The sequence below is a fragment of the Cetorhinus maximus genome, chromosome 34, assembly GCF_964194155.1.
Source record: "Cetorhinus maximus chromosome 34, sCetMax3.hap1.1, whole genome shotgun sequence".
Classification (NCBI taxonomy): domain Eukaryota; kingdom Metazoa; phylum Chordata; class Chondrichthyes; order Lamniformes; family Cetorhinidae; genus Cetorhinus; species Cetorhinus maximus.
Genome location: NC_135912.1, coordinates 4,785,246 through 4,809,694, shown reverse-complemented (window position 1 = coordinate 4,809,694; position 24,449 = coordinate 4,785,246). Strand labels below are relative to the sequence as shown.

The window sequence follows — 24,449 nt, the reverse complement described above, 5'->3', positions numbered from 1 at the left end:
GAAATCAGTAGCCATTGTACACACAAACAAACAAACAAAATAGGAGTGGATGTAGGCCATCCGACCCCTTGAGCCTGCTCCACCATTCAATAAGATCATGGCTGATCTGTTTGTGTTTTGAGTTCCAGATTCCCATCTATCCCCAATAACCTTTGATTCCCTTGCCTAACAAGAATCTATCTGCCTCCGCCTTAAAAATATTCAGTGACCCCGCCTCCACCACCTTCTGAGGCAGAGAGTTCCAAAGTCGCACAACCCTCAAAGAGAAAAAAAAATTCTCCTCATCTCTGTCCTAAAAGGGCGACCCCTAATTTTAACACAGTGCCTCCTAATTCTGGACTCACCCACTAGAGGAAACATCCTTTCCACATCCACCTTGTCAAGACTGTTCAGGGTCTGATATACTTTAATCAAGTCATCCCTCACTTATTAAAATTCCAGTATAAACAAGCCCCCAACCTGTCCAACCTATCCTCACAAGACAACCTGTTCTTTCCAGGTATCAATCTAGTCAGCCTCCTTTGAACTGTCTCCAACTCATTTACACCCTTCCTTAGATAAGGAGACCAAAACACAGTATTCGAGATGCGGTCTCACCAATGCCCTGTATCACTGAAGCATAACATCCTTACTTTTATGTTCAATTTCTCTCATAATAAAGGATAGCATTCCATTAACCTTCTTGATTACATGCTGTACCTGCATACTAACTTTTTGTGACTCATGCACAAGGACACCTAGATCCCCCCTCACCTCAGAATTCTGCAGTTGTTCTCCATTTAAGTAATACTCTGCTTTTTTATACTTCCTGTCAAAGTGAACTTCACATTTTCTTACATTATACTCCATATGACAGATTTTTGCCCACGCGCTCAACTTAATCTATATCCATCTGCAACCTCCTTATGTCTTCTTCACAACATACTTTCCTACCTATCTTTTTGTCGTCTGCAAATTTAGCTACCATGCCTTGACTCCCCTCATCTAAGTCATTGATGTAAATTGTAAAAAGTTGAGGCCCCAGCACAGACCCCTGCGGGACTCCACTTGTCACATCCTGCCAATCAGACAAAGACCCATTTATGCATACTCTTTGTTTTCTGCCAGCCAGCCAACCAATCTTCTATCCAGGTTAACATGCTACCCCCTACACTATGAGTTTTTATTTTCCTCAATAACCTTTGATGTAGCACTTATCAAATGCCTCTGGAAATCCAAGGTACAGTATGTCTACAGGGTCCCCTCTGCACCGCACATGTTATTCCTTCGAAAAATTCCAATAAATTGGTTAAACGTGATTTTTCTTTCATGAAACTATGTTGACTCTTCCTGATTACCTTGAGCTTTTCTAACTGCCCAGCTATAACCTCTTTAATGATCGACTCTAACACCTTCCCCAAGTCAAGTTAACTGGCCTATAGTTTCCTGTTTTCTGCCCCCGTCCCTTCTTGAATAGAAGGGTTATATTTGGTACTTTCCAGTCTGATGGAACCTTTCCAGAATATAGGGAGTTTTCGAAAATTAACACTAATGCATCTATGACCTCATTAGCCACCTGTTTTAAGAACCTAGGATGAAGTCCATCTGGGGCCAAAGACTTATCAGCCCGCAGCTCCATCAGTTTGCTCAGTACTGCTCCCCAGTGATTGTATTCACCAATTTCCTCTCTCCCCTCCACCTCCTGTTTTATAGCTATTAAACGGTCATATATACCCCATCCAGGGGTATTCACTATTTAGGAAGGACAGGCAAAAAGGAAAAGGCGGTGGAGTTGCATTGCTGGTTAAAGAGGAAATTAATGCAATTGTGAGGAAAAATATTAGCTCTGATGATGTGGGATCTGTATGGGTAAAGCTGAGAAACACTAAGGGGCAAAAAACGTTAGTGGGCGTTGTATATAGACCCCCAAATTGTAGGGGTGATGTTGGGAATGGCATTAAACAGGAAATTAGAGATGCATGCAATAAAGGAACATCTGTAATTATGGGTGACTTTAATCTGCATATAGATTGGGCAAATCAAATTAGTAACAATACCGTAGAGGAGGAATTCCTGGAGTGTATACGGGATGGTTTTCTGGACCAATACGTTGAGGAACTAACTAGAGAACAGGCCATCCTAGATTAGGTATTGTGTAATGAGAAAGGAATAATTGGCAATCTACTTGTGCAAGGCCCCTAGGGGATGAGCGACCATAATATGATAGAATTTTTCATCAAGATGGAGTATGATGTAGTTGATTCTGAGACTAGGGTCCTGAATCTTAATCAAGAAAACTACGATGGCATGAGGCGCGAATTGGCTATGATGGATTGGGAAATGTTACTTAAAGAGATGACAGTGGATAGTCAATAGCAAACATTCAAAGAGCAGATGGGTGAACTGCAACAATTGTTTATTCCTGTCTGGTGCAAAAGTAAAACAGGAAAGGTGGCCAAACCATGGCTTAAGAGAAATTAGAGATAGTATTAGATTCAAACGAAGAGTCATACAAATTGGCCAGAAAAAACAACAGACCTGAGGATTGGAAGCAGTTTAGAATTCAGCAAAGGAGGACCAAGGGATTGATTAAGAAGGAGAAAATAAGTACGAGAGGGCACGCCCTCCTCCAGTGCCTCACACCCTTTGAAGAGCAGGTCATGAAGCTGGGCAGGAGGCAGGAGGCCAGGGTGTCCGGGGGCGGCGAGGCTGGGGTCCAGCGGGCAGGTATTTGAGGTCCGCAGTCCCATCCACTCTGTCTGCCCACCATCCAAACCACTGATGGTTGCTGCAATCGTTAATGCTGAAACAATGCTCATTCACAGACTGAGACATTCTGACGTGTGGGTCATACAGAAGGGACCCTCGTCCCCTTGAGGAATTGCATCTCCACCACCTTCCAAAGTCACCTTATCCCATTTGTGACCACTATCACCATGGTCTAACATGCCATTGGATCGCTGCTGCACAGCCAAAGAGTTCTTCCATCTTAGGGGGTTTGGGACCTCCAGCACCCTTTCAGCCAGTGCGCCCACATTACTTTGTCCAAAAGGTCCTCAGCACCTCAGCTGTGAACCCCATGGCACTCAGCTTAGATAAATGCCACCACGTTACTCATCCCTGCGCCAAGGGGAAATGTTGCCTTCTGCCCACCCAGTCTATGCCCCTCCTAACAGAATGAAGGCCAATCATGTGACCTCTCAATCTCCTCAATCGACGGCAAATGTCGCAACTGTTTGCGATGTTTCCTCAGCCCCACAACTATCCAGGCCAGAATGCATCCAGGTCAGGTACCTCTGCACTCTCCCCACTCCTATGGTACATAACATGCCATGTGGCATTCCTGAGGCCATCTGACCAGCCTGTCCGCATGTACGTTTAATGGTTGGGGCTCCTCTTGACTCTTTTTAACCTCACCAATGTTCATCTCCTTAGGGTCGTAAAGGGTGAGCGACTTATGAGGCTGGTGGGGAAAGGGATGAAAGGTTGAACTGAATGTACGCTAACTGATGCACTGTCCTTGTTGTTAATTTCAGCATCACCACCAGAGTGACCCACACCTCAACACCGCAGCCCCCCCTCCACACCTGAGGGCCAACACGTGCAACTTGCGGCACATCATTTCAGCCAGCCAGGCACCAACGCAGACACATACACCTCGGTGGGGACTTTACCGTTGGCTAGTGTCCCGGGTCACAGTGGAGAGGGCACATCATAATCGCTGGAGGAGATGGTAGGGGCAGAGAGTGCCGATGGTGCCAGCAGCCAGAGGGCTGTAGGGGACGAGGCACATGCTGAGTCCGGCACTGATGATGTGCCTCTGGAGTTGTTCCCATTGCAGCAGCTGCAGGACAGACGGCAGGAAGTGCGTTTGCATCTGGCAGGGTTGCATGAGGGAATGCTTCAGTTGCTGTCTGCAAAGGAGGAGTCTAGGCAGAGTGCACGTGAAGGTTTGGCCCTTAGGGCACAGCTTCAGGCTTCCTCCAATGAGAGATTGGCGACTCTCATAGAGAGGGGCTTCAATCGAATGGAACATTTTATGATTGGGATATGCTCTGATCTGCAAGCCTTCACGGTGGTACTGGCCACGGGTGGTCATTCCCAATGTGGGAGATGTTGTGGACACCAAGCGTCGGCACTTGGTGCCCATGCATCTGCGGTGAGCAGGGAGGTAGATTTGGACCTCACATTGGCGCAGCAGCTGCCTGTCGTCACTGCGAGCTCCTCTCAGGATGCTCCAGATGAGGGCAGCAGCTCCTCCTTCCCTCTGCCAGTCAACGTTTCTTCCGTTGAAGCTGGGACAACTGGGGAGGTGCCAGTTCAGGAACTGGCCACTCCCTCCCAGGCGGAGCCATCACAGGCTCCACGGCCAGAGGACGCCCGCCAAGGTCATTGAGGCCAATAGCACAGCAGAGTCAGCAGGCTGTCTCTCAAGCCACTCCAAGCGATGGGGCGGCATCTAGACATAGCGCCCGCAAATGTAAGCACAAGGCACCTTAGGCACTCAACGGGTATGTCACTGGTGATCTTGTGTTGCCCTTAGAATAGGGACCCAAATTTTTCTTATTGCAGGGAGTGTTGTTTGCTTTTCTTTTAGACAGAATAAAGTCCACTTTTGTTACCATGGCTGAGGGTCTTTTGTTTGTGGTGCATTTTTCTTTTTCACATATTTATCATGAGTGTTTGAGTGGACATTGATGTTTCTGTACTAAGCTCTTAGTTGCAGCTGAACAGGTGGAAGATGTGGCACCTAAGTGCCACGTGCGGAAGTTCCAGGCAATGCTGTTCTTGCTGATCCATGTGTGTGGAACTACCTGAAGGTTCTTTGGATTAAATTGTCCCAGGTATCCCTGCCTCCTTGGTGTAGTAGCGGGTCGGTGTTCTGCCCCTCATCATCGCCCTGTACTTCCTCATCCTCTGAGGCACTGCTGGATTCATCATGTGCAGCCTCATCCAGGGCGTCATGGTCTTCATCATCAACTGCATCCCCCCTTTCCAGCGCAAAATTGTGCAGGGCAGACTACCATGATCAGAGAGACACGATCTGGGGGGTACTGGAATGTGCCCGCTGAGTGGTCCAGGCAACGGAAGCGCATCTTGAGAAGACCGATGGCTCTCTCCACCACAGCCCTTGTGGTGCCGTGGCTCCTATTGTAGCGCTGCTCAGCTTCTGTTCTTGGACAGCGTAGTGGCGTCATGAGCCAACTTCTGAGGGGATAGCCCTTGTCGCCCAGCAGCCAACCACCCAGCCGAGCCGGAGCACTGAAGAGCCCCGGCACCTGGGAGTGTCTGAGGATGTAGGAGTAGTGGGAGCTGCCTGGGTACATTGCACAGACTTGTAAAATCTGCATCCTGTGATCACACACTATCTGCACGTTTATGGAGTGGAAGCCCTTCCTGTTGACAAAGGCACCGGGCTCACCTGCTGGCGCCTTGATGGCCACATGTGTACAGTCTATAGCATCCTGGACGCTGGGGAAGCCAGCAATGGCTGTGAAGCCTCTGGTTCACTGTGCCTGACTTGCCTGGTCGCAGCGGAAGGGGATGAAGGTCAATGCACGTCTGAACAGAGCGTCTGTAACCTGCTTGACACAAGTGTGGACAGCTGATTGGGAGACACCGCAAAGATCACCCACCGAGCCCTGGAAGGAGCCAGAGGCATAGAAGTGGAGGGCAACTGTGAGCTTCAGAGCCACGGCATGGGGTGTCCACCCACACAGTTAGGGGAGATCTCAGGGCCAATCATCTGACAGATATAGTTGACTGTCTCCCTTGAGAGTCGGAGCCTCCTTCGGCACTGCGCCTCAGTCATATTGAGGTAGCTGCTTCGCCGCCTGTATACCCTGGCAGCAGGATAGTGGTGTCTTCTGTGGCCCCTTGCACCTTGGACAACCTCTTGGCCCTGCACCCCTTGTGTCTGGGCCTCCCAAAGGTGGCTCCCCTGGAGGCTGATTGTCCTGTTCTGGCCTCCTCCTTATTCTCTCCCTCCCTTCTTCCTCAGGGGAGCTGCCTCCAGTGGAGAGGTCAGAACCCATACCCCCAGGCTAAATGGAGGCCTCCGGAAAGCTGCAGGCCCGAGAAAGATTACTGTCTGCAGACTGGTTTCAAAGTACACAAGAAGCCCTTGGAAATGGATGAGAACTGCTAACAATCACACAGGCAATTTTTAAACACTTTCAGCAATTAAAACTTCATGTAAAACATGAACATTTTAAGCGCTGACGTGCGGGCTCCGCTACCCGCATGTCAGCCGGAAAATTAGTTTAGTCTTTGTTATCTTTGTGACATCTAGTCTTGATTCTTAGGTTAGTTTCTCTTTGTCCCTTCCTGCCATTCTCTGACCCTCATTTCTCATATTATTATTTTCCTCTCTTACCTTGTCTCTACTCTTTGATATACCACATCTGTCCACATTTGATCTCTTGCCCCCACAATTTAGTTTAAAACCCTCTCTACTTCCCTAGTTATGCAGTTCGCAAGAACTCCAATCCCAGCACGGTTCAGGTGTAGACCGTCTCAATGGTACAGCCCCCACTTTCTCCAGCGCTGGTGCCAGTGCCCCACAAACCAGAACCCACTTCCCTCACACCAGTCTTTGAGCCACGTATTCATTTCTCTAATTTTATGTACCCTGCGCCGATTTGCATGCAACTGAGGTTATATACAGGGATTATTGTCTTTGAGGTCCTGCTTTTCAATTTAGTGCCTAGCTCGTCACACTCTCTACGAAGAAACTCTTTCCTAGTTCCACCTATGTCATTGGTACCTAGGTGGACCATGACAACTGGATCCTTCCGCCTCCTACTGCAAGTTCCTCTCTAGCCCCGAGCAGAGGTCCTGAACCCCAGCACCATAAGTGAATGGGACTTGATGCGTGTTAGGATATGGGTTAGCATCATGATCCAAAATTTGTGTGGGTAGATGATGAGGCTAACAGAGACACCATTGGAATCCTGTGGTTATAAATGATACGGTATTCGGACAATATCTGACTATTGAACTATTTCTGTTGTTTCCCTCTCTCCGTGTTTGTTACAGGATGGGAACATCTTCATTGTGAATTATGAGATGTTGGATGGGATTCCTGCCAATGTCATTAAAGGCGTCCAGCAGTACCTGGCAGCACCCATTTGTCTGCTCCACCTTAACAAACAGAACCAGATGATGCCTATTGCTATCCAGGTAGGGGCTGTAAACCCACATTGGTTCCTAGTTCATGTCCTTCCACCCCGCCACCCCCCTCCCTATCACTGTTACTTCCTCCAGCCCTACAATGCTCCAAGATCTCTGCGCTCCTCCAATTCAATCCTCTTGTACATTCCCGATTCTACTTTCTGTAGTATATCCTATCCATGTGAATTTATATCTGGCTCAAACATTGTGACAATTTAAAGCTGATTTTCCTTGAGCAGTTTGTGAGTTGGGGTTGGGTAAGAAGCACATTGCTCCATTTAGGGTATCCGATGTAGCCTCAGAGGAATGTAACTGCTTCCTATTTATATAAAATAAATACCTAGCAGGGCAGAATGCTTCCTTTGCATGTTGCAGGCTACCTCTATCCAAGCCCCATTCACTCATCACCCCCGCCCCCACCGTGCTCACTGACCTACATTGTCTCAACTTCAAAATTCTCATCCTTGTTTTCAAATCCCTCTATGGCCTCAGCCCCTCCTTATCTCTGTAATCTCCTCCAGCCCTACTAGCCTTTGAGATCACTATGATATCTATGGTCCTCCAACTCTGGCCTCTTAATGCACCACCCCAATTTTAATTGCTCCACCATAGCTTACGCCCCCAAGCTCTGGAATTCCCTCCCTAAACCTCTCCACCTTTGTCTCCTCTTTTTCGACCCTCCTTTAAGCCTACCGCTTTTGGGCATCTGCCTAATGTCTCCCTACATGGTTTGTCGTCACGTTTTGATTGATAACCCTCCTATGAAACGCCTTGGGGTGTTTTAGTACATTGGAGGCGCTATATAAATGCAGCTTGTTGTTGCATGATAGATGGGGGTTCATAATGTTCTGTATTAATGTTCCTTCCAGCTGAAGCAAACCCCAGGAGAAGACAATCCCATTTTCCTTCCCTCGGACTCTGAATTCGACTGGCTGCTGGCTAAGATCTGGGTGCGGAGTTCAGATACCCAGCACTTTGAGCTGATCTCCCACCTTCTGAAGACTCACCTGATCGCCGAGTCATTCAGCGTCGCCACCCTCAGACAGCTGCCGTCCGTGCATCCCATTTACAAGGTACGAAACACCAGACCGAACGTAGCTCCCATTTTAACTTGGGGCATTTGCAGCCGGTAGCCGTGGCCATGTCTCATCAGATCCCAGCCTGTGAACATCAAGGAGGGTCCCCGCCGCTCTCCGGCAGGTTCCCGTTCCGACTGCTGGGCGAAACAGGTTAAAATCACAGCCTCTGGAACATCAGCAATTTTAACTGCCTGCCCAGTTCCCCGTTCCCATGGACGGCAGGGTTAAAATCGTCCCTTGTTCCTTTGGTTAAAGGTGTTAGATGGTTTCAGCTTTGAACAAGCTGAAGCAGTAATCACCTGGAATCTGGCAAGGGGAAGATTGCGTGCATGATTCTTTCTATATTTCATCAATGCACCAATTACAATTAAAAATCATCGCATTACAAAGCACATTTATATGGTAATGCAGTTAGAAGAATATAAGAGGCAGGAGAAGGTCATGTGGCCCCTCGAACCTGCTCCGCCATTCAATAAAATCATGCTGATCTTCTGCCTCAACAACTCCACTTTCCCGCCTTCTCCAGCCATCTCTTGATTTCCATGTTGCCCCCAAAGACTATTGATCTCAGTCTTGAATAGACTGAACAACTGAGCATCCACAGCCCTCTGGGGAAGAGAATTCCAAAGATTCGTAACTGGATCTGACTATCACTGTTTGACAGGCGGATATCCATTAACCGAATCAGGCAGCAGCGAATGTTCTGTGATTCATAACTGTTTTATTGTTAAACTACAGTTCGGTACAAGTACCAGTTCCCACTCTTTCCCTTCTGGATCCTACTCTAATTTATCTATAAATTCAAATTTTCCTCACGTCTCACATTCTAAAACTTCAGCCATGTTTACACATTTAGCATTTCAAACCTAGGTTCTTTTTGATAACTCAAAAGCCTCCAGACCAGTTGTCTCCAATTCAATTAAATCCCTCCCCACCCACCCCCACATACACAGAAACTAATCCAAACCTCACTATTAAGCCACTTTCACAATAATTCACAATATTATTTTGAAAATGATTATATTTTCATGACAACTGAGGAGGTAAAATTACATCTGACTTACACTGCCTAATCTCCCAACCCACACATTTGAAAGCCCCAGAAGCCTGGCTGTCAATTTTAAATTCCTTCCTAATTTGATGAATAACATTTTCTTCAAATCACTAGTGCCTCCCCTCCCCACAACAAAAAATCATCCACACGCATCCAAGATGCCTGAATGTTTACCGCTACAGTGCCAGTAGAAGATGGCTGGGTCTGCCTTCAGTTGCGAACACCTTAAGTTTAACAGAACCGCCCTTACCGAAAAATACTACACCCGAGAGGCATCATTTAATCCATATACACATCTACTCAATTTCCAGGGCTTCCCCTCTATTCCAGGTGCTTCCTTCGGAGGTTGTAAGAATACTTCCCTTTTGAGCAGGTTATCTTGAAGGAAAGCAGCTTTGATATCTATGAAGTTACATTTCCAAGAACAAGTGGTTAACATGGCTCAAAGCATTTTCAAAATCACCGTTCCAATTGTGGGAGAGTCTACGCTGATCTCTCTATCCTGCAAACATTCCTCAACCTCTGGCTATCAACCTAGCCTTGGCATTATAGGTCCCAGCTGGTAGGACCTTTTCTGTACAGATCCATCTGTGTGACAGAGCAGGTTGCCCTGTATTGTCAACAGAATATACCCAAAATTCTTTCCAGCTTTGTAACTCTTAGTTTCGCCTCTTTTGTCGACCTATTTGTCACTTATAATAAATCAGGTCACCAGAACAGAAATCTCCCCCAGATGGTCTTATATGATGTCGTAATGCTCTCCTAATGCTTCAGCTTTGATAAACTATTTTCTGGTGGTATGAAGCGCATTAAAGTGGGTGGAGAAAGTAGAGCTAATAGTCGTTCCCTCTAGTGCTGGAGGAGCATCATATAGTATTGAAGGCAATTTTGGATTCCGGCTGTATACTAATTGGTATGGAATCTGGAATGGATTTTAAGCATGTCTGCCCATGCCAGTGCTGTTCCTAACTTGCAGGTTGGCTGACCGCCAGTACTTTGTGTAACATTTCCATCAATTATGCCATGGTTTCTTTCGCACAAGCCATTGCTGAATGGACTTTCTGCAGCTGTGTATGACCACAATATTTAAGTTCTCACGCAGGTCCCTAGACCCGGCATTCGCAAATTCACCTCCATTATCGTTAGGAATTTTGTTGGTTACCCAAGGCCTGTGCCGATCAACTTTTTCATGACTTTATCCACTATTGTCCTTGTTCTTTATTACCCTAGATACGCTGAACCTGGTTGCCATAACTACAAAATGTAAGAGATAAATACTCTGATCCTTGTCCCGTACCTTCAGGTCCATGGCTACCACTTTGTTAAATTCCCAGGCTAATTGGACACTTACCACCATGCCCGGTTGTGTCTTCTGATATTTAATACGTATTTCACATGGAGATGTGATCTATTCTACAAGGGATTCATATCTTAATCTACAACTACAGCATCCTTTAGCAGTAGCTTTGACTTTTGATGAAGGATGGGCAAATTGTTTAAGCAATTTCCAGGTAATTCTTCTTCTTGCTTGCCAGACTCTTATCTCCAGGGGTCAACAATACTTCTGGAACTCCTTGACGGCAAACTCCCAGTTTCCTCATTGGAATACAATAATGCCCAGATCCAGTGAACTGTAATTTCACCACTGAACCAAAGACAAATGCTTTGTCATTCTCCATGTCCAACCGCATCTTTGCTTTTTTTCAAAGACTCACTCAGCAATAATGATATGTCACTCTGAAACAAATCAGTGCTGATGAAATGACGCATTTCTGCAATTTTAAAGACGTTAATGTATTATTGTCCCCAAATCGAAAGCAGGTAGCGCCTTCATGTTCCTTGACTCTATCTGCTTTGTCAAGGGTTTCCAAATAACAGTTTAGCCAATTGACACCACACACTGTTGAGGTGCAGCCACTACCTAGAACAGCACAATTAAATGAATTGGCAACCAAGATACTCATGGACCATTTTAAGTTTTCGGTCACTAATACAATATTTTCTTGCCGCTCATCCTTATCATCTTCATCAGAACCGTCTGTTTCATGAGTTGCTTCAAATACTTGATTCCTGATTTTTGGACAATTCCTTACATAGTGATAATTAGAGTTACACCAGGAACACCGTGTATTTCTGGGATTCATTCGCTGTCAGCTATCACCTCAGTCTTGCACTTTGCCTCAATCCATAAATCTATTGGAAGTGCGACTCACCTCACAACACCTTCCAGCAATTCCTTCTTTGTACAAACGCCTCCAACTTGGCCCCCGTCGATTTCGAGAGTCAGTAATCATAAGAGTCCCCCATTCTCTGTACCACTGCAGAATTTCCAAAAATTTTTTTGAGAGCAGAAGTCATTTGTTCAAAAAGAGAATCGTCACCATGAAACTGAACACCCGTCAAAACCAAAAGCCTATCCATGTGTGAGATTTGTGCACGACCTAATAATTTGAATGCAAGTGCAGTCTCCAGGATTTTTAGATCGAATTTCTTTAGTCTTTTATATAACCTCTCAAAATCCATGACATATTCTTCTGTGGACTGATTGTCCATCTTCTTAAATTCATCAAATATTGATCATGCCTCGTAGGCTTCTAATAAGTCATCTATTTTTTGTAAATTCTGTCCACAAATTGTAGTAGAAACAGCAATCCCTCTCCGGTATCTAAGTCAGTTACTTTAAGTTCCGAAAATACTTTATTTCTAATCTTACTTCTTCCTGGTAAAGACAAGGCCAAAGCCATACCTTGCTTCCTCTTGGCTAGACAAGTGACCCAAGTCCACATCTCCACCTCAGTCTTCCATTGTTTGTATGGTTCCAGCTCTGAAAAGACTGTTGGGTAATCATAGCTTGTGACCCTACAGCATGACTAGCCTTTTCCCCTTAAAAGCCGCTGGGAGCTTTGCTTTTGTCAGAAACAGGGATTGCCCTCTGTCTCCTTAATCTTCCCACCTGAAGAGATCGAGGTCAATCCTCTGCTACCATGTTTCACAGGTGGCATCCATTGACTGAATCAGGCAGCAGAAGATGTTCTGTGATTCACAACTGTTATATTGTTAAACTACAGTTCCGTACAAATGCCGGTTTCCACTCTTCCCTTCTGGATCTTATCCTACTCCAGAAGTAGCCCCCTACTGGGGAAACCCCCAACTCTTAAGCAAAGGCTTCAGTGAGCATCGCCTGCACTCAGCTCACTCTGAAACTTGTCCTGGTTTACTCTTAAAGGGACCTGCATTTCTAACATTGTCAATTGCCACCAGCATTTTGTGGGGGGGGGTACGGGGGGGTTGCGCTGTGCTTTTCTTCAAACAGCGTCATAACTGGTGAAAGATGGGATGTGAATGGAAAATAGTTTGATCTTTTGAGATTCTGCACAAAATTGATTGGTTTAAATGGCAGCAATTCATCTCGTATCCTGAGTGTCCTTAGACCCCACCGTAATCTCCAGTTTAATATTTCAACATGAGTCACATTTTTCCTGCTTCCAATTTCAATGATCTATGTTTGGGTTTTAGCTTCTGGCCCCTCATGTGAGATATACGATGCACGTAAACACCAATGCCAGAAAGGATCTGATGAGTTCAGACGGAATTATCGCCAAAGTGAGTCTTGCTTTACATCATCTCTATCCTGTCTTCTTGATTGCACTTAGAATATATTTTGTGCTTGCTAAGGTGTGAAATATTAATGCTGGGATGTTAAAATGCTTACGGTACAGTGTCCATCCAATCTCTGAACAAGTCTCTTACGTTTACTCCAAAGGCTTTTGGTATTGGAGCTGAGGGTCTCCTTTTGCTCTCTCAGAAAGAGTTCCAAGCCTTGACCTACCAATCATTGTGTCTACCAGAACGTCTGGAGCACCATGGAGTCAAAGGCATAAAGGGCTACTATTACAAGGATGATGGCTTGTTGGTATGGTCAGCGATTCACAGGTAAATGATTAATTAGGGTTCATCCAGTGAGACGTTTGAGAGTTTGAAGCTCTCGGGACCCTGTGTATAAGCAATACTCACTGACTGAATTAGAGGATGAATGGAATGGTAATTTCACCACACAAGGGATTGGCATACAAAGGGTTGGAAGTTAGGTTATGGCTGTATAAAGCTCTGGTTAAACTATATTTGCATTCAATTCCAGGCACTGCACCATACCTCAGGAAGGATATATTGGAGTGGGTGCAGCATAGATTTGTCAGAATGATACTGGGGCTAAAATGGTTAAATTATCTGGATAATTTGCATTGAATTGTTTTGCACTTCCTTGAGTATAGAAGGTACAGGCTGATCTATTTTAGGTGTTCACAAGGATTAAAGCATTTGATCAGGTGGATAGAGAGACACTGTTTCCTTTAGTGCGTGTGGCGGGGGAGGGATGGGAAGTCCACAACAAGGGGGAAAACTGTTAAAATTCGAGCTCTGCCATTCAGGACCATCATGAAGCACTCCTCAACACATGATAGTGAAAATCTGGAGCTCCCTCCCCAAAAATGCACTCGAGACTGGGGGTCAATTGGAAATTTCAAAGCAGTGATTGCTGGACATTTTTTAGACCAGGATATTATGTGTTGTAGAATCAAGATGGGTAAATGGAATCACAATACAGATCAAAGATGATCCAATTGAATTGTGGAATGCCCTTGAGGGGCTGAATGGCCTCCTCCTGCTCTCATGTTCCTATTCCTGTGATGGAATACTTTCCACTTGCGTGGATGGATGAGGCTGCAGCAGCACTCACCATCCAAGACAAAGCAGCCCAAGTGATTGGCACCTCATCCCCGAATCACAAACACCCACCCCTCCACTGCCCACAGGATTCACTGCAGCAACTTACAAAGGCTTCTGTGTTATGACCTCCTAAAGCTGTGACCTCTACCACCCAGAAGGACAAGGGCAGCAGATGCACAGCAACTTCCAAATCCCCCTCCAATTCGCATACCATCTCGAATTGGGACATGTATTGGCCGTTCATTCATGGTCACTGGATTAAAATCCTGGAACTCCCTAACAGCACTGTGAAAGCACCATCACTCTATGGTGACTCAAGAAGGCAGTCCACCACCTTCTTGGGGAAACTAGGGATCCAAAGCCAGTGGCTGGGCTTTCTATGAATACTCACATCCCTCAAAGGAATTAAACAAAACTCTGAAGACTATGCATTGCGTGTTTTGCACTCATCACTGATCATTAACACATCTTAATATGATCTTCAGGTTTGTCTCCAACATTGTGACCTTCTACTATGAGAACGACCAGCAAGTAAAGAACGATCCTGAGCTTCAGGCCTGGATTCAGGACCTGACTGCAGTTGGATTACAAGACCTTAAAAACTCTGGTAAGTGAATGAAAACTGGTTCGTGACCCAAAAAATGAATCTATTCTTCTCCCTATGAAATCATAGGGCGTGATTTTCCAGCCTCTCCCGCCAGTGGGAGCTCGGAGTCCTGCCGAAATCAACAGAGGTTTGAAAGGCTCGCTGCCCGCGCCGCATGGCAACCTGCCACAATGGGGCCGGAAAATCCCGGCCATAGAATCTTGCAGCACAGAAGGAGGCCATTCAACCCATCATGTCTGTACTGGCTCTTTGAAAGAGCTATCTGATTTAGCCTCAAAGCCCAGCCTCCATGACATAACCCTGCTAATTTTTCCTCTTCAAGTACTTATCCAACTGCCTATCTTCCTGATTCCACCGCCATTTCAGGTCGTGCGCTCAAGATCTTAATAACTTTGCGTGAGGAGATTTCTCCTCATTTTCCCTCCAGCTTATTTTGTCAATTATTTTATATCTCTGGCCCCTGGTTATCACTTGCCAGATGAAATAATTTCTCCCTACTTGTTCTATCAGAAACCCTCATAATTTAATGATCCATTATCATTGGAGCACATCAGGAGCCATGATGGATGATCTTCCCCCGGGTGAGAGCGTTTAATGGGGACAGTGTAGAGGGAGCTTTACTCTGTATCTAACCCCATGCTGTACCTGTCCTGGGTGCATTTAATGAGGACAGTGTAGAGGGAGCTTTACTCTGTATCTAACCCCATGCTGTACCTGTCCTGGGTGCATTTAATGAGGACAGTGTAGAGGGAGCTTTACTCTGTATCTAACCCCTTGCTGTACCTGTCCTGGGTGCATTTAATGGGGACAGTGTAGAGGGAGCTTTACTCTGTATCTAACCCCATGCTGTACCTGTCCTGGGTGCATTTAAAGAGGACAGTGTAGAGGGAGCTTTATTCTGTATCTAACCCCATGCTGTATCTGTCCTGGGAGTGTTTGATGGGCTAGTGTGGAGGAAGTTTCATTCTGTATTTTACCCAAATATTAATTTGTTTCTTTACCATTTAATTTGGTGTTGACCATTTTTCAGTGTAAAACCTGTTGAGCTTGTTGAGGATTTAGGGGTGGATTTCAAAGAGGGTCAGCCAGTTTGGACTGAGATCAGAAGAAATTCCTTCACTGAGAGCATTGTGACTTCTTGTAATTCTGTAACCTGGACAACTGTGGATGCACAGGCATTGACTTTATTCAAGGTTTTTGGGCACCAAGGGAATGAAGGCATGTGGGGATAGGGCGGGCAAATAGAGTTTAGGTAGATCAGCCATTTTGAGTGGTGAGACAGGCTTGAGGCCTGTGGCCTACTGCTGCTCTTTCTCGCGTTGTTAAGGGAAGTTTGACTTGTTTTTGTGCTCGTAAACGTGATGGTGACCCCGGTGAATGGAACACCCATCCTCTGAGCATCCCAGTGCACGTACAGCCCAGGCGACTGCCGAATGAAGCTCCCTCGATTTGGTCTCCTGTTGGCTTTATTTCCCAAAGATGCCTATCTTTCAGGATTCCCAACATCATTGAGTACGAGGGTGGAACTCTGCAAATTCCTCACCATGGTAATCTTCACCTGCAGTGCCCAGCATGCAGCCGTGAATAATGGACAGGTAACTCTTTCAGATCGCTCAGGTGCTCTGTGCAGTTTTGTTGTTGGTTTGTCGGGTTCTACGTCTGTCGTTTCTCTTGCCCTGATCATTCCTTTTGGGTGAATTATATTTCCCCAGTCCTCTGTACTCTTTCATAGCTCACTCAGTCAGCAGACATGCCTCATGTGTGAGCCTCAACATGAAGTGCTGGCAGTCCATTGAGCTGCAGAGTCTCTCAACAGAGCTCGAAACTAATGCTGGCAAACATTCCAACATGCAAGTCGATGGAGAGAGAGATAGGCAGGGACAAGAGATGGAGAGAGAGAGAGAGAGCAAGAGAGATGGGGTTTGAGAGAACTTTTCCCATGCCTAGTGGTCGATGAGTCAGACAAAACACGTGTTTCCATCCATCTCCATGGCCAATTTTTCCTAGAACAGGTTACTAGCCTGTTAACACAGGCTCTGGCTTGAGGGGCCCCATTCTGCCTGACTGACCATGAGGCTCTCTCACTCTTACCGCCTGCCATTGGTGTATTGGAAGGATTTACAGGTTGATAATCAACCTGTTTGGCCACATTATAAACGCACCTTCCATGGTCGCCCAGTCCTGAAGCAGGTCATGAACCCTGAGTTTCTGGCTCAGAGGCAGGGACACTACCCACTGCACCACAAGACCTCTGCAGTGATAATGTTACTGGACTAGTGATCAGCGTCCCCTCTAAATAAATTTCAAGGTGCGCGGCCGTTTGAGTTCAGTGTGTGGTACTTTGAATTTGTTTGTTGCTATCTTAAAGGGGACTGCTTGCCAGTGGCCTACAAGTTACTTCCTGGGCTGCTGCTTAGTTGTGAAAATGCACAAATACAGCCTATGGGACCTTTGACCAGGTCTAATGATTGGGAGACATGAGTTCAAATCCCACCAGAGCAGCTGGGGGACTTTCCCCCTGGGAACATAGGAACACAGGAGGAGGGGGAGGCCATTTGACCCTTCAAACCTGCTCCACCATTCAACAAGATCATGGCTGATCTGGTTGTGGTCTCAGCTCCACTTTCCTGTCTGCCCCTCATAACCCTTGACTCCCTTAGCCTAACAAAAATCCGTCTAACTCTACCTCGAATAAATTCACAGATCCAGCCTCCACTACATTCTGGGGAAGAGAATTCCACAATGACCAATGACCCTTTGGGAGAAAAAGCTTCTCCTCATCTCTGTCTTAAAAGGGAGATCTCTTATTTTTAAACCATGTCCCCTAGTTTTAGTCTCCCCAACAATCGGAAACATCCTCTGGGTATCCACCATATCTAGTCCCTTTAGGATCTTATATGTTCCAATAACATCACCTCTCATTCTTCTGAACCCCAATGGATGTAGGCCCAACCTGTTCAATCTTTCTTCATTAGAAAACCCCTTCACCCCAGGAATGAGTCCAGTGAACCTTCTCTAAATTGCTTCTAACGCAATTATATCCTTCTACGAATAAGGAGACCAAAACTGCACACACTACTCCAGATGTGGTCTCAGTAAGGCCCTGAACACCTGTAGTAAATGCAGTGATGTGAGCAGCAGTGCCTGGGAGATTAGTCATCCAATCCGGAGAGAGTCCTGGACAATCAGAGAAGCTGCAAAGCTCTTTGAGATTGGGAAAGATGGTCTGTAAATGAAAGTTCTTTCTGTCTTTCTACCTGACTGAATTTGATTTTCCTTCCTTTGTTAACCAGTATGACTGGGGTGCCTGGGTCCCCAACTCGCCTATCTCAATGCGGAAGCCTCCCCCAACCAACAAGGGGACGGTGACGATGGAGCACATCATGGAATCACTCCTGGATGTCACCCAGTCCTGCATTCAGATGGCATTTTCCTGGATCATTAGCCTTCCACAGCCTGGAATGGTAAGGAATTGACCAATTGACTCAGAAGCATCAACCTGCATTTATGTAGCGCCTTTATTGATATAACACCTCGAGGTCCTTTACAGCAACAATTAACAAACAACATTTGACACAGCGACACATAATAAGCTATTAGGGCAGATGACCAAATGCTTGGTCCAAGAGGTGGGTTTTAAGGAGTGTCTTGGAGGAGAGGGAGGCGGAGAGGTTTAGGGAGGGAATTCCAGATTTTTGGACCTGAAGACATGGCCTTCAATAGTGCAGCCATTAAAATTGGTGATGCTCATGATGGCCAGTATTGGAGGAATACAGAGATCTCAGGGCGTTGTAGGGCTGGAGGAGATTCCTGAGGTAGGGAGGGGCAGAGGCCATGGAGAGATGTGAAAATAAGGATTAAAGTTTTAAAATCGAGGCCTTATTTAACCAGTAGCCAATGTAGGTCAGCGACACAGGATTGTTGGGTGAACAAGACTTGGTGCGAGTCTGCATGGGCGGCAGAGTTTTGGATCAACCTCAAGTTTACCGAGGGTGGGAATGTGAAAGAACAGCCCGGAGTGCGTTGGAATAGTCGAGTCCGGAGGCAACAAAGGCATGTTATGAGGACTTCCGCAGCAGTTGAGCTGAGACAGGGCCAGAGTTGGACGACGTTAAGGGGGGAGGAACAGCACGGATTTGTGACCGGAAGCTCACCTTGTGGGTCAGATATGACGCAGAGTTTGAGAACAATCTGGTTCAGGTTCAGACAGTTCCCAGGGACAAGACCGGGTAGAGTGGGTTAACAGTCAGATTGTGGGGATGAACATAACCTCAGTCTGCTGGATGTGAGAACCCTGAATGGAATGAGTTTCCAATTCCCCTTGGGTGTGGGTCCTACAGCATGAAGATGCCCCAGTTTATAACTGGACGTGCCCACATCTGATTGAATACCAACCATTCATTTCCCTGCAGAAAAAACTTGGCGATTACGAGGAATATTTCACCGAAGAGACGGTGAAGGAAACCATCCGGAAATTTCAGGAAGAACTGAAGACGATCGATCGCACGATCCAGGAGCGTAATAAGGGCCTGGATCTGAAATACGAGTACCTCTGTCCTGAGAACATCGAGAACAGCATCACCATCTAAAGGGCAGAGTGGCCTGGCTCTGAGAAAAGTGTAGTGGATCCCTCCCAGGCCCCTGATGATTTCCTGAGGGCTTTTAGAGATATTGGATAATTATTTACTAAGGTGGTGGGTTGGGGCGGGAGTTTTGAGTATTTTTTTCGCTGGAAGTGCTCAATGTGTTTTCAATCACTATGTTCGGGTAATTCTGTTGTAATAATAGTTTCTGTGTGTCCTCAAGCTTGGGTCGGACAATCTGCAGCTACATTTTCACTTCCAGTATATCTGGAAAACCTGGGATGGTAACAAACATAGTCTTACCTTGTATTTACGACACAGAGAAAGGCTATTTGGCCCAACTGCTCTATGTCGGTCTCCATCTCCATTTGACCTTCCTTATGCCCCTCTTCATCTAACCCCATCAACATACCTTCCTATTCCTTTCTCGCTTTTGTTTACCTAACTTTTCCTTAAAAGAATCTATGCCATTCACGTTAACCACTCCCTGTGGTGGTGAGTTCCATATTCGCATTGCTTGGAGTTAAGAAGTTTCTCTTGAATTCTCTATCAGGTTTATTAATGACTATCTTAGATGTGTGGGCTATTAACTATTAATGGTGTATTTTTTATGTTAAGATACAGAGGTGTAGGGTGTTGTTTCATTAAGTACCTAGAGCACTTATAAAGGAAGACTGCAGGGAATAGGTAGGGGACAGACATATGGAATGCTGCAGCCTGTGAATAAACCAACTATCAAGAAAAGGATTTGTGTCCAGTTTCATACTTCACCGACTTGCTTTGTCTCCAGTTTATCAGTAATGACAATCTTCTTACTGTGATGTCAATGGGAGGATAAATATTGGCCAGGACACCAGGGAGAATTACTCTCCTCTCCTTCAAAATAGTAGCCACTGGAATCATTTATGTCCACCTGAGAGAGTGACCGGGGCCTCGTTTTAATGTCTCATCCGAAGGACGGCACCTCCAACAGTGCAGCCCTCCCTCAGTACTGACCCTCTGACAGTGCAGCCCTCCCTCAGTACTGACCCTTTGACAGTGCAGCACTCCCTCAGTACTGGCCCTCCAACGATTCAGCACTCCCTCAATACTGACCCTCCAACGATGCAGCACTCCCTCAGTACTGACCCTCTGACAGTGCAGCCCTCCCTCAGTACTGACCCTCCAACAGTGCAGCGCTCCCTCAGTACTGACCTTCCAACAGTGCAGCCCTCCATCAGTACTGACCCTCTGACAGTGCAGCCCTCCCTCAGTACTGACCCTCTGACAGTGCAGCACTCCCTCAGTACTGACCCTCTGACAGTGAAGCACTCCCTCAGTACTGATCCTCCGACAGTGCAGCACTCCCTCAGTACTGACCCTCCGACAGTGCAGCCCTCCCTCAGTACTGACCCTCTGACAGTGCAGCACTCCCTCAGTACTGACCCTCCGACAGTGCCGCACTCCCTCAGTACTGACCCTCCAACAGTGCAGCACTCCCTCAGTGCTGACCCTCTGACACTGCAGGGAATTCAGTTACATGGATCGATTAAATAGGGAGAAACTGTTCCCAATGGTGGAACGGTCAAGACCTAGAGGACACCGATTTAACATGATTGGCAAAGGAACCAAAGGTGACATGAGGAAAAAAGGTTTCACGCAGTGAGTGGTTAGGATTCAGAATGCACTGCCTGAGAGAGTGGTGGAGGCAGATTCAACTTAAGTTCAACGTGGATGACCTCACTGTTGCAATATGCCTTTTTAGCCGGCTTGCCCAACCTCTAGCCCGTGGGCCACAACTCGACACCCGAAACCTCTGTATCTGGCCTGTGGACTCATTCTTCAAACAACGGGTAAGTTGAATGAAAGAGCTGCAAGGCTCTACTCCTCCAATCAGAGACTGGTTCTCTCCTGCGTTTGCGGTGACACACACACACACACACACACACAGTTCCATCACACAGGACACAAGTAACATTCCAGCAATGTTTGTAAACCTAGAGGTGAAAGGGAGTGAGGAAGTTAAAACAAGTCCAACCACAAGGGAATGGGCACTGAGAAAATTATTACAACGGAAAGCTGACAAGTCCCAAGGCCATTTTTTTCTCTTCATTCTTTCAAGAGATGTGGGCATCACTGGCTAAGTCAGCATTTTCTGCCCGTCCCTAACTTGCCCTCGAACTGAATTGCTTGTTTGGCCATTAGGGAGGGCAGTTAAGAGTTAACCACGTTGCTGTGGGTCTGGAGTCACATGTAAGCCAGACCTGGTATGGACGGCAGATTTCCTTCCCTAAAGGACAATAGTGAACCAGGTGGGTTTTTACGACAATCGATGATAGCTAGCTTTCGATTCCAGATTTATTAATTGAATTTAAACTCCACCAGCTGCCGTGGTGGAATTTGAACCTGTGACCCAGAGCATTAGCCTGGGCCTCTGGGTGACTAGTCCAGTGACATTACTACTGCACCACCATTGCACTCAAAGATGGTGACCTGATGCACTTCATCCAAGAGTCTTAAAAGAAGCAGCTGCTGAGATAGTAGATGCATTGGTTTTAATTTTCCAAACTTCCCTTGATTCTGCAAAGGTCCCATCGATTGGAAAATAGCCAATGTGACTCCTCTACTCAAGAAAGGAGAGAGACCGCAAACAGGAAACCACAGGCCAGTTAGCTTAATATCTACCAGAGGGAAATTGCTGGAACGTATTATTAAGGAGGTTATGGGCCTTGTGATATGTCAGTCTGTAACGCTTGGCTGGGGACAACTCTTTGCACTGGAAGACCAACAAGTTTCAGGCAGACCAAAGAATGTCTTACATCGAGTTGATGATCCTTCAGCTGCAGTTGATGTTTGTCTTAGTGTGTGTCCCTGGGAACAACCCGTAGAGCACAGAGTCCTGTGTCATGGATCAGCTGGTCAGGATGAACCTTGACAAAAACCACTGCATCTCTCTCCAGACCTTCCTTGCAAAGGCACATTCCAGGAGGTGGACAACGGTCTCTCCCCCACCACAGCCACCTCAAGGGTAATGTGTGGAGGGGGAGCCATTAACCATTATCATAGACAAATTGTTAAGTTGCACAGTTGTACAGGAATATTGAAACAGGTAACTCTTCCCCAATGCACAATAAACACAGAGTTTAAATCATACATCAATTATTTTTGGAAGTGTTAACATCCAGAGCAGGGTGGTTAAAGTGATTCTGTTCCAAAGGTGAAATGTGTTGCTGCTTTATAATCTCAATCTCACTCCAGTCAACATTAGAAGAATGAGAAAAGCAAAATTGAAAATCTTTGTGGGTTTCACTCTGAAATTAGATACTGTAAATATGTCACCGTAGCACAGAGTCGAAGTGCAATTGGTGACTTAACTTCTCCCTGACCCAAATCAAATGTTAAATGTGACATATAATTAGGTTTGATTTTAATATATAATGGTGTAAAGTGTCTCACACCACAGTTAATGTGAAAATACAGGCTGGGAATGAGAGTGAAACTGCTCTGCGGAGTGAATGGTTCTTGTTGTTGGTGAATTTAGAAGCTGAAGTTTATATTTGAAGAGGTTCCCAGAGCCTCTAACAACCGAACTGGACTTTGGTAAGAGACTGTTCCTGCTGCTGTTTCCCCTCCTGGCCGCTAGGGGCCGTTCTAACTCTCCTTAGACCCTCCTCTCCCTCTGGTTCTCCTCGGTCACTTCTTGCCCATCCCCGGCCCGGCCGCTGCTCTTTGTCTAACGCTAGCCATAGGCGGCCGCCATGTTGGCGTGACGTCACCGCCACTTCCTCCCGTTTATTTTAAATCGAATGGCGAATGGAAGAAGCGACTCTTCAGAATCGAGAGGGAACAGAAAATTTGACCGTCGATGAGGTGAGTAATAATAAAAAAAACGAATAAAAATCAGCTGCGGGTTAAGAGGGTGAAGGAGCTGCGCATGTGCGGTGTGTTCCCCATCCCAGAGTGCAACGCGGTCCGTGTCACTGATAGAGGCCTTTCCCAGCCCCGGGGGATTGTGGGGAAAGGAGCCAAAGTAACATTCGTGCCACACAAGTGCCAGGCAATAACCATCTCCAACAAGAGAGAATCTAACCATCGCCCCATAACTTTCAATGACATTACCATCACTGAATCCCCCACTATCAACATCCTGGGGGTTACCATTGATCAGAAACTGAACTGGACCAGCCATATAAATACTGTGGCTACAAGAGCAGGTCAGAGGTTAGGAATCCTGTGACGAGTAACTCATTTCCTGACTCCCCAAAGCCTGTCCACCATCTACAAGGCACAAGTCAGGAGTGTGATGGGATACTCCCCACTTGCTTGGATGAGTGCGGCTCCCACAACACTCACGAAGCACAACACCATCCAGGACAAAGCAGCCCCGCTTGATTGGCACCCCATCCACAAACATTCACTCCCTCCACCACCGACGCACAGTAGCAGCAGTGTGTGTACCATCTACAAGATGCACTGCAGGAATTCCCCAAGGCTCCTTAAAGAGCACCTTCCAAACCCACGACCTCTACCATCTAGAAGGACAAGGGCAGCAGATAGATGGGAACACCACCACCTGCGAGTTCCCCTCCAAGCCATTTGCCAGCCTGACTTGGAAATATATCGGCTGTTCCTTCACTGTCGCTGGTTCAAAATCCTGGAACTCCCTCCCTAACAGCATTGTGGGTGTACCTACACCACATGGACTGCAACGGTTCAAGAAGGCAGCTCACCACCACATTTTCAAGGGCAACTAGGGATGGGCAATAAATGCTGGCCCAGCCAATGAAGCCCACATCCTGTGAATGAATAAAAAAACACACACAACATACGCACACATATAACATGTGCACATATGCACACACACAAGCATGCACACACACTCGGAAGGCAAATACAGCAAGGGGTTAGACAGAGAATAAAGTTCACTCTACAATCTTCCGATCAAACACTCCCAGGACAGGTACAGCACGGGGTTAGATACAGAGTAAAGCTCCCTCTACACTGTCCCCATCAAACACTCCCAGGACAGGTACAGCACGGGGTTAGATACAGAGTAAAGCTCCCTCTATACTGTCACCATCAAATGCTCCCTAGGCAGGTGGAGGGAGATTTACTCTGTATCTAACCCCATTCTGGACCTGCCGTGGGAGTGTTTGATGGGGGGAGACTAGCAGGTGCTTTACTCTGTATCTAACCCAGTGCTGTACCTCTACTGGGACTGTTTGATTGTGACAGTATAAAGGGATATTTAATCTATATCTAATCCCATG

General features: G+C 46.4%; 1 protein-coding gene across 3 annotated transcripts in view; it reads left to right on the top strand.

Annotated features, from left to right (window-relative positions):
- LOC144671679 (polyunsaturated fatty acid 5-lipoxygenase-like) overlaps positions 1-19,944 on the top strand; it is a 28,341-nt gene extending 8,397 nt beyond the window's left edge. For 2 of the 3 annotated variants that reach the window (XM_078533691.1, XM_078533690.1), the window contains exons 5-12: positions 7,018-7,161; positions 8,022-8,225; positions 12,802-12,888; positions 13,049-13,218; positions 14,496-14,617; positions 16,097-16,212; positions 17,911-18,081; positions 19,030-19,944. In XM_078533691.1, the coding sequence (XP_078389817.1) occupies positions 7,018-7,161; positions 8,022-8,225; positions 12,802-12,888; positions 13,049-13,218; positions 14,496-14,617; positions 16,097-16,212; positions 17,911-18,081; positions 19,030-19,206 (1,191 nt within the window). In that variant the 3' untranslated portion in view covers positions 19,207-19,944. The remainder of the gene's footprint in view (positions 1-7,017; positions 7,162-8,021; positions 8,226-12,801; positions 12,889-13,048; positions 13,219-14,495; positions 14,618-16,096; positions 16,213-17,910; positions 18,082-19,029) is intronic. The other variant, XM_078533692.1, reaches the window with a different exon arrangement.
- Positions 19,945-24,449: the final 4,505 nt, after the last annotated feature.